At 40.1% G+C, this 11,353-nt stretch overlaps 1 protein-coding gene across 10 annotated transcripts in view; it reads right to left on the bottom strand.

Annotated features, from left to right (window-relative positions):
• Nucleotides 1-9,097: 9,097 nt before the first annotated feature.
• KIF21A (kinesin family member 21A) overlaps nt 9,098-11,353 on the bottom strand; it is a 146,061-nt gene continuing 143,805 nt past the window's right edge. For all 10 annotated transcript variants that reach the window (XM_087442566.1, XM_087442562.1, XM_087442572.1 and 7 more), the window contains one exon: nt 9,098-10,368. In XM_087442566.1, coding sequence (XP_087298692.1) covers nt 10,275-10,368 — 94 coding nt within the window. In that variant the 3' untranslated portion in view covers nt 9,098-10,274. The remainder of the gene's footprint in view (nt 10,369-11,353) is intronic.

The raw sequence follows: 11,353 nt of genomic DNA, 5'->3' as shown, positions 1-11,353 counted from the left end.
GGCAGACCATTCCAGATCAGTATGTGGCAAGGGAACTCATCATACACGAGGCTTGTCTTGGGCGGCCACCAGACGAGTAGATCTCCACACCCGCCTGCCAGAATCTTAATAGTTTATACAGAGGCCTTACCTGGGTTCAGTCACATATCCAGTCCAGATGGTCTCAGCAACACCTTACATCCTTGAGACAGCTACCTCCTTGAAACGGCTGCAGCTATGGGAATGTTGGGCAGAACATACATTTGGAGGGCAGGGGGGAGGGCAAAGAGCTTCCAATTGCCCAGGTCCAGCTCGAGGGTCAACCAGCGGTCATGTCCTCTCCATGACCTCCCAAAACATCTTTCAAAATGTCTTTAAGACAACTGTTTCTTTTACATATTCATTTGAATTACTTGAATAAAATCACCTCTAGCTGAGCCTCCAGCATTTTAAAAGGTAAAACAGACACTGGGCTTTGTGTTCTGCTCAAGCAAACACAGTGCTCGGGACCATATAACAGACCTCTAATTGGACTGGCAGTCAGGGTCCGATGCCTCTAATAGGTGCTAAGCCACACGGATTTTCCCTATCAGAGCACTTATGGAGCTGCTGTGTAAGCGCTGGATTTATTATCTCTCTCCACTCAGAGGGCAAGCGTCACCTCAGTCTTATTTTTTCATCCCTAGTACCCGACCCAGGGTATACTCAATAAACATGTAGTGAATAAATTAATCGTCAAATGAATGAGTTGCTGAGCAATAGTCCCACGAAAAGAAACACTCCAAGAGTACTGACATTCAAAATATTCCTGACATGGTCTCTCAGGTCTTGGCATAGTATCTTCCTCCAGGGAAGGAGGCAAAATCACAAAGTAGCTGAGTTAGTCTTTATAGGCAAATCTCTCCTTAAAAAAATTTTAAAAATATTTTACTGTGAAATATAGCACACGTACATAAAAGGGAAAGAAAAATATATGCACAGTTTAACATGCAGGTAATAAAGCAAACACTTAGGTAACACTTAGGACCCAGGTCAAGAAATAGAACATTGCTAGGACCCCAGAAACACAAGGACAACACAAAAAAAGAAAATTACAGGCCAATATCACTGATGAACATCGATGCAAAAATCCTCAACAAAATACTAGCAAATCGCATACAACAATACGTTCAAAAGATTATACACCATGATCAAGTGGGATTTATTCCAGGTATGCAGGGATGGTTTAACATTCGCAAATCAATCAATGTAATACACCACATTAAAAAAATGAAGAATAAAAATCACATGATCATCTCAATAGATGCAGAGAAAGCATTTGACAAGATACAGCATCCATTTATGATAAAAACTCTGAATAAAATGGGTATAGAAGGAAAGTACCTCAACATAATAAAGGCAATATATGAGAAACCCACAGCTAATATCATCCTCAATGGTGAAAAACTGAAAGCTATCCCTCTAAGAACAGGAACCAGACAAGGATGTCCACTGTCACCACTCCTATTTAATATAGTACTGGAAGTCCTAGCCAGAGCAATCAGGCAAGAGGAAGACATAAAAGGGATCCAAATTGGAAAGAAGAAGTGAAACTGTCACTATTTGCAGATGACATGATTTTATATATAGAAAACCCTAAAGAATCCACCAGAAAACTTTTAGAAGTAATAAACGAATATGGTAAAGTTGCAGGATACAAAATCAACACACAAAAATCAGTTGCATTTCTATACACTAACAACGAAGTAGCAGAAAGAGAAATTAAGAATACCATCCCAGAAGTGAGAGTCAAGATGGCGGCGTAGGCAGACTCTGAACTCACCTCCTCCCGTGGACACAGCCAATTTACAACTACTCGTGGAAAAATTACCCCTGAGACAGAACTGAAAACTGGATAAGAGGAACTCCTGCAACAACGGACAATCCTAACTGGGGTAGAAGAGGCAGAGACTCCCTTCTGGAGAGGAAAAACGCCACCTTCACAAGCCGCCAGCTTCACGGCCGCCGGGAGCAGCTCACAGGTACGCAGCCTCCCTGGAGGCGCGGGGCCTGAGCCGGGAGCGCCCCCGCTGTGGGCATTTTGTGGACCCAGCACAATTGAGACCAGCAGCATAATATCTGACTTTGCCTGCTACTAAAGCATTGGGTAGCACCCCCAGAAAACCCGGTTCACAAAGAAACTAAAACTGGCTCTTAAAGGGCCCATGCACAAACTCACCTGTTCCAGAAAGCATCCTAAAATCACCAGAAAGAAAGGTGCACAGTGCTGGTGACAAGAGACTCACCAATAGGCCCTGAGTGCATCTCTCGGTGAGGTGAGACCTCCCAGGACTGGGACATTGGCGGTGCCATTGTTGTGGCCTGGTGTGAGCGTGCTGACACGGACGCCATTGGAGTTCTCCCTGAGACCTGCTGGCCTCGGGGTCTGCTCCACCCGCTGGAGCGCCGATTTGATCCGCTCAGCCAGGGCAGGCAGCCCACCCTAGAGACTAGCCTCACTCCAACAACAAGCCCTCAGGCAACGCAAGGCGGGCCTGCATAGATTGGTGACTGATTCTCTGCAGCCTGGCAACTGGGCTGACTTGAGCCGGGGCAGGTGTGCCGGGGAAGCGGGTGGAGAGTGTGGGGCGGTGGCGGAGTGTGTGGGGCTCCCGCCGTGGGAGAGACTGGGTCCGCTTGGGGGTCGGGCGCCACACGGGCAGGACTGTGTTGACTGTGTGTGTGGACCTGTGGGGCGGCAGGGCTTCTCAGCCACAGAAGACTTGTACTTCTCAAAGACCCACATAGGAGGTTTGCTCCACCTTCCAAAACCTGAAACACTGGGTGCTCCTGTGCCTGAGGCCAGTCCCACCCAGCTGCAATCCTCAGAGAGCTGACAAGAGACCTAATAGGCTAGAGGCTTACAGCAATTGTAAGGCCCTGAGCCTAACAACCTGCCACGGTGGGGGCCTACTCACTTAAAAAGAAATACTGCAACACAAATGTGGTATTAGAACTTGCAGCCAACTGTGCTGGGGCTCCCACAGCTGATAAAGAGACTGAAGGGCCCACAACAACTACAAGCAGCTGAGCATTACAACAGCTGGCCAGGAGCATAACTCAGCCTCCTGGGCGCCTACAGGAGAGCAAACAGGCCACAGCAGAAGGATACACATAGCCCACATAGGGGTCACCCTGGAACATTGAGAACTGAGGGAAGCACACTGGAAGCCTCCTAAGCCATCACTTACATAAGGTCACCTATCCAAGAGCAGGAGACGAGCTGACCTACCAACACGAGACACAAGCACAGGGGAAAGAGGCAAAATGAAGAGGCAAAAGAATACATTCCAAGTAAGGGAACACGACAAAACCCCAGAAAAGGAACTAAGTGAAACAGAAATGAGCAACCTACCTGACAGAGAGTTCAAACTAAGAGTGTTAAGGATGCTCACTGATCTGGGGAGAAGAATAGATGAACTCAGTGAGAATGTCAACAAAGAAATGGAAGATATAAAAAAAGAACCAATCAGAAATGAAGAATACAATACTGGAAATGAAAAACTCATTAGAGGGACTCAAAAGCAGAGTAGAGGATACAGAAGAACGGATCAGTGAGCTGGAAGAAAGACTAGAAGAAATTACCCAAGGTGAACAGGTAAAAGAGAAAAGAATTAAAAAGAGTGAGGACAGTCTAAGGGACCTCTGGGACAACATCAAGCGCACTAACATCCGGGTTATAGGTGTCCCGGAAGGAGAAGAGCGAGACAAGGGGGCAGAGAATCTATTTCAAGAAATAATAGATGAAAACTTTCCTAACGTAAGGAAGGAAACAGACATCCAGGTACAGGAGGCACAGAGAGCCCCAAACAAGATAAACCCAAAGAGGCCCACACCAAGACACATCATAATCAAAATGTCCAGAATTAAAGATAAAGAGAGAATCCTAAAAGCCGCAAGAGAATGTCATGTTACATACAAAGGAAACCCCATAAGGCTATCAGCTGACTTCTCAGCAGAAACCTTACAGGCTAGAAGAGAATGGCATGATATATTTAAAGTGCTAAAAGGAAAAACTTTACAGCCATAAGAATACTCTACCCAGCAAGGTTATCGCTTCAAAATGGAAGGAGAGATCAAAATTTTCCCAGACAAGCAAAAATTAAAGGAGTTTGTCACCAAGAAACCAGTGTTACAAGAAATGTTAAAGGGACTGATTTAAGGGGAAAAGAGAAGACCACAAATAGGAAAAATTATCTATTTCCACGATTAGAACGTAATGGATACAAATGCACAAAAAAGAGGTTGGATATGATATCAAAAACATAAAAGGAGGGAGGAGGGTAGTTAAAGAGTACAGCTTTCAGACAGAGGTCAAAAGAGGGGAAGGTGGGAGGGAGGAGGGTGAAAGGGATAATTGGGTACATGTGTGTGGTGATGGGTTGTAATTAGTATTTTGGTGGTGAACATGATGTAATCTATGCAGAAATAGAAGTACAATGATGTACACCTGAAATTTTTACAATGTTATAAACCAATGTTACTGCAATAAACAAAAAATTAAAAAAAAAAAAAAGAAGGAAGGAAGGAAGGGAAGGAGGGAGAGAGAAAGGAAGGAAGGAAGGAAGGAGATAAAAGGGAATAAAAGACTCCTTATTTCTCCTTCCTTTTGGAGCTTGTTGATAATGAAGGTTTTAATGTGACTTTAGTAAGAGAAATGTGGCTGTCATCAATCCATGCTATCTTGTAAAATGATGTGCTAGTCAAGACTGGCCACATTAGCCTGCAATAACAAACAACCCCAGAATCTCAGGACTTAAATCAACAACAACAAAAGGTTATTTCTTGTTCGTGTTGTAGTTCCACTACTGATTGGGTAGGAACTCTGCCTCACCTCATCCTTACTCAGGGATATAGGCCAACAGAGCCTCCACCATTTGAAACATGCTAGTTGCCTGAGTGGGGGAAGGAAGATACCAAATTGTATTTGGGCTCTTAACACAGTTTTTTGGCCAAAGAACCTAGCCCTGGCATTTGTCACTTTGATGCAGACAGAAGACTGGAAGAGGAATGAAACAAATATTTGATGTCAGTCCTTATTATGATTCACATATATTTTGGATCTCCTCCTCTGCACACGTGCTGGATTGCACTTCTCTGCCCACTTGAATTAGCCTTGATTATGTAATTTGCTTTGGCCAGTGAAGCATAGTGAGGATAATGTTTCACTTCCTTGTTGAAGCTCCAAGATCTAGTGTGCAAATTGTAATATTCTTTCCTCTTGTCAGAGTGGCCCAGATGCTTATGGCTCTGTCATTCTGGGTCTCTGAGTGAAGACAAAATGGAGCAGAGCTCCCCACCAACCTAAGATGGACATGCAGTATAAGCAAGAAATAATACATTTGTTTTATGTCATTGAAATTTGAATGTTGTTTGTTACTGCAGTATATCCTAGTCTATTCTGATTCATATTTAGAACATATTAGGAAAATTTTCCAAAAGTTTAAAATTAGTTTTCTTCTCCTGTAGACTTATATTTCCTCAAAGTTAAAAGAGCTCAGGGGCAATTTTTACTATCATAGGTAGAAAAAATTAGCTAGACACCTCAGATTGGTTCATTTGACTAGTAGTTGTGATGCTGGTATTAGTGGGTAGTCATATTTGGGTGCAAGGAAGCTAGATTAATTATAGCTGCAGGGTAGGGTTGGGTTGTGAGCTTCTTTTCTGCTGAAAACAGCATCATTTAGTAATCTGGAGTGAGTAGTGATCATTTAGTGATACTGGGAGACCACATGATGTTCTTAATATGCTGGCTTTTTATTTGATTTAAATGACTTCATTATGTACTTAGACATTTTAAAGGGAAGATTCTTAATTTCTTAGCTTTGTTCTATAGAAATCAATGAAGAAAGGAGGATACCATTGATGAATGGGGATAGCAGTATGTTTGTAGTCCAAGCAGATGGTTTGTGGACCTCAAGAATTTCCACACTCTCTGCTAGTCCTGAACATGAGACAGAGCGTTATGAACTCAGGTACAGATCCTACTGATTCATTATGTGGCCTTGGGCAAGGCACTTAATCACTTTGGATCTCAGTTTCCTCATCTTTAAATTGAGGATAATAATACTGGCATAAGTCATAGGGATGATATGTGGATAAACTGATTATTGATTGTAAGATGCTTTGAAAGTGCAAAGCATTGTATAATTGTTAGGTGCTATTATTAAGAAGTATTATTAGTGTGCTGTGTTTAGTTTTTACTAGGGCTTCTCCCTGCTTTGAAGTCAGCATCCACGTGGATTGTGGAGTAGGAATAAGTTTACAGATGTGCTGCTCCAGTCCCTTTTTTGCCTGGAGAAAATATTCGGTAGCTAGGGTAATCATCAGTATGAAGATTTGGTCTCTTCAAGACCAAAAGATGGGAAATGATCTTTCGTTTATAAAATGGAAATTGCTCTAACTTCAGAAGTATCAATCAATTCTTTAAAACCTCATACAATCCTATGTTTCAATAAAGTTTAAAAATGTGCAAAAAAAAAAAAAAAAAAAGAATACCATCCCATTTACAATTGCAACAAAAAGAATAAAATACCTAGGAATAAACTTAACCAAAGAGGCGAAAGAGCTGTACATGGAAAACTATAAAACATTGCTGAAAGAAATTGAAGAAGACACAAAGAAATGGAAAGATATTCCGTGCTCTTGGATTGGAAGGATTAACATAGTTAAGATGTCCATACTTCCTAAAGCCATCTATAGATTCAATGCAATCCCTATCAAAGTTCCAACAACATTTTTCACAGAAATAGAACAAAGAATCCTAAAATTTATATGGAACAACAAAAGACCTCGAACAGCTAAAGCAATCCTGAGAAAAAAGAACAAAGCTGGAGGTATCACACTCCCTGATTTCAAAATATACTACAAAGCTACAGTAACCAAAACAGCATGGTACTGGGACAAAAAAAGACACACAGATCAATAGAATAGAATCGAAAGCCCAGAAATAAACCCACACATCTATGGACAGCTAATCTTTGACAAAGGAGCCAAGAACATACAATGGAGAAAAGAAAGTCTCTTCAACAAATGGTGTTGGGAAACCTGGACAGCCACATGCAAAAAAATGAAAGTAGACCCTTACCTTACGCCATACACAAAAATTAACTCCAAATGGATTAAAGACTTGAATGTAAGACCTGAAACTATGAAACTTCTAGAAGAAAACATAGGCAGTACACTCTTTGACATCGGCCTTAGCAACGTATTTTCAAGCACCATGTCTGACCGGGCAAGAGAAACAATAGAAAAAAAGAAACAAATGGGACTACATCAAACTAAAAAGCTTCTGCACAGCAAAGGAAACCATCAACAAAACGAAAAGACAACCTAACAAATGGGAGAAGATATTTGCAAACCATACATCTGATAAGGGTTTAATCTTCAAAATATATAAAGAACCCATGCATCTCAACAACAAAAAAACTAACAACCCAATTAAAAAATGGGCAAAAGACCTGAACAGACATTTCTCCAAAGAAGATATACAGAGGGCCAACAGACACATGAAAAGATGTTCAAAATCATTAACTATCAGGGAAATGCAAATCAAAACTACAATGAGATATCACCTCACGCCCGTCAGAATGGCTATAATTAACAAGACAGAAAACAACATATGTTGGAGAGGATGTGGAGAGAAGGGAACTCTCATACACTGCTGGTGGGAGTGCAAACTGGTGCAGCCACTATGGAAAACAGTATGGAGATTCCTCAAAAAAGCAAGGATAGAACTACCATATGGGGCTGGCCCCGTGGCTTAGCGGTTAAGTGTATGTGCTCCGCTGCTGGCGGCCCGGGTTCGGATCCCGGGCACGCACCGACACACCGCTTCTCCGGCCATGCTGAGGCCGTGTCCCACATACAGCAACTAGAAGGATGTGCAGCTATGACATACAACTATCTACTGGGGCTTTGGGGGAAAGAAAAATAAATAAATAATAATAAAAGAAAATGCCTTTAAAAAAAAAAAAGAACTACCATTATGATCCAGCTATTCCACTGCTGGGTATTTATCCAAAGAACTTGAAAACACCAATGCGTAAAGATACATACAACCCTGTGTTCATTGCAGCGTTATTCACAATAGCCAAGACTTGGAAGCAACCTAAGTGCCCATCAAGGGATGAATGGATAAAGAAGATGTGGTATATATACACAATGGAATACTACTCAGCCATAAGAAATGATGAAATCCAGCCATTTGTGACAACATGGAGGGACATTGAGGGTATTATGCAAAGTGAAATAAGTCAGAGGGAGAAGGTCAAATACCATATGATTTCCTTCATTAAGTAGTAGATAATAACAACAATAAACAAACACATAGAGACAGAGATTGGATCGGTGGTTACCAGAGGGGACGGGGGGAGGGAGGAGGGCGAAAGGGATAATTTGGCACATGTGTGTGGTGATGGGTTGTAATTAGTATTTGGGTGGTGAACATTGATGAATCTATGCAGAAATAGAAGTACAATGATGTACACCTGAAATTTATACAATGTTATAAACCAAAGTTACTGCAATAAACAAAAAATTAAAAAAAATTTTTTTTTAATATTTTACTGTGAAATATAGCACACATACATAAAAGGGAAAGAAAAATATATGCACAGTTTAACATGCAGGTAATAAAGCGAACACTTAGGTAATACTTAGGACCCAGGTCAAGAAATAGAACATTGCTAGGACCCCAGAAACACCTCCCCCTCTACACTCTCAACTCACCTCCTGCAACACCTGCCCATCACTACCCTTTCCCTCTCCTCTCAAAGTAACCATGTTCACTATTGTCCTAAGATTTATGGGAATAATTTTCATTTGTTTTACCATCTATGTTCAAATTCCTAAATTACATAGTTTAATTTAATTCCTTTAAATTGTGAGTTTCCTTGGTTCATCAAGATCAGGTTATGGTTTAAACTTTTCAAGAATATCTCATGTCTAATGAGCAAAGAAAGAAACACATATGAAGTGTTGTATAGCAAAAAAAACCCTTTGCTTATATCACACACAAAATTTTACAAACACTGGCCATCTTCATACAATTAGAAAAAGAACAATAGAATAAAAATAATTCATAGCAACACGTTTATTTAAGCCCTAGCTAAGTTTTCATTTACAAGCAAATATTTTCAGGGGAAAAAAAAAATCACAAGACAATATTTTCAACTGTCATACCATCTACATAAAAATTAAACTTCCAGAATTTACAAATTAATATTCTGAGCAGACAGATAAATTATACATCCTTTTGCAAAATCCCATCTATAGCATTTAAAAATTCATACAGTTAGAACGTAAGACATTCTCTCTTTACAATCTACTTATTTACATAGCTTTTCCCACCACAGAGGATACAGTTCTCCTCACAGCTACCAAGGTTTGCAAACATAGTGTATTTAAAATTTATTTAGCAGCATATAAAAAAATTAGATAAAAGGGGAAGGAAATACTACTGTTAAATAAAAATGAAATTAAAAGGTGATAATAGAAACGACTCCATAGGAAAATAGACCAAAATATATTTCTGTTAGGACATCAAAAATGTTTCCTATCACAGAATGTATGCACAGCACTAATAAAACAATTTAACAGCATTTTAGTCCTGAGCACAGAATATAGCACAGCTGCAAAACTTTGGTCAATACAAGTAAACGTCAACATTCAACACAAACTATTTAATCTTTGTTAGTAGATTAAGGTCAATTCCACCTCATAAAAAATCATCAATAATATTCTCATATCTTACTTTTTTTCCATTACATTAAAAGAGCTTTGAAATTTGGGAACTCTCTATAGACTGATATAAATACCAGACAAACAGACCACAATTTGACTAACATTCCCAATATGTTTAAATACATAAATCATCTGAAGAGACTATATGAATGAGTTAACAGTAGGTCGCATTAACAGGTGTATTTTCTGACTGTCACAAAAGCAGACATCTTCTAATTCCAATAATTTGAAGGTGTTTTTTATAGCCAGGCACAAAAATCCAGCTACAATAAAAGTGCGAATCAAGCAGTATATCAATTATAGGATATATATAGATATATATTAAAATTAAGCACACAGGATAGTACACAATTTTATTAGAATACCTTTTATATTCAGCACTTGGATTCAGATATATTTTCCAGTTAATCCCATTCATAAGTTTTTGCCTAATAAATGCAGGGCAATAGTTTCCATAAAGAACATACAGAATATTATCACAGTATTCCATTTATGACTCTCTCCATTCATGTTTAACTACTGGCAATATCTTCCCCCAGATCTCCTGTGTCAGAGATCTGCCCATCTTGCAAATTTCGAGCCTTCCAAATTCTCACAGTTCGATCACTACAAAACAATAAAGTAAAAATGAACATGTGAAATGAGGCAGAAAGATAAAGAAATAGCTCTTAGAATTACTTATCATGGAAATGTTCTCTGAAGAGGTCTTGAGTGGATGCAAATAAAAATATACATTGTCCCTTAAGTATATCAAACAAGTACACATAATAATGATATTAAAAATAGTTCATATTATCAAGGGCTTACTATGTGTCAGGCACTGTTACTTTGTGCCCTTTACATACATTAATGCATTTAATTCTCTTTAACTACCATAAGAGATAGGCAATGATATTATCCCCTCTTTATCAATGAGCAAAATGAGGTCCAGAGAGCTTAAGTAATTTGCCCATGATCACAAAGTGACAGAGCCAAGATTTGAATCTTGGCAGCCTGGCTCCAGGGCCCCATCTCTTAACCACTACACTGGATCTGCACTCATTTCAGAAAACAAAATGTGATATGACATTGTCAGAGGGTTTCAGGCCAGCAGCCCAGAGTAAGGTCACAGTGAGGCCTCTGGAAAGGGAGGGGCCCGGGGCAGGGATTCCAGGGAGATGGTGAATCTGGCAACAGTCAGGAAGAATTATCTTCACCTGAGATCAGCATAAGTCCACAGAAAAAGCAGAAGGCTATGGAGAAGTGGACTAATACTCCACCTATCACAGAATATAGAAGATTAAAAGGCCGGCCTGGTGGCATAGCGGTTAAGTGCACGTGCTCCGCTGCAGTGGCCCAGAGTTCGCGGGTTGGGATCCCGGCGCACACCGACACACCGCTTGTCAAGCCATGCTGTGGCAGCATCCCATATAAAGTAAAGGAAGATGGGCACGATGTTAGCCCAGGGCCAATCTTCCTCAGCAAAAAGAGGAAGATTGGCATCGGATGTTAGCTCAGCACTAATCTTCCTCACAAAAAAAAGGAAAAAAGAAAAAATTTACAAAAAATATTAAAAAAAAAAAGAAAAGTGTTCCTGAGAAAACTTGTTTCT

Source organism: Ceratotherium simum, chromosome 17 (assembly GCF_057802395.1).
Source record: "Ceratotherium simum simum isolate JZ-2026a chromosome 17, ASM5780239v1, whole genome shotgun sequence".
In the NCBI taxonomy this organism is placed as follows: domain Eukaryota; kingdom Metazoa; phylum Chordata; class Mammalia; order Perissodactyla; family Rhinocerotidae; genus Ceratotherium; species Ceratotherium simum.
Note: the sequence above shows the minus strand (reverse complement) of the source record. Positions and strands in the feature narration are given on the sequence as shown.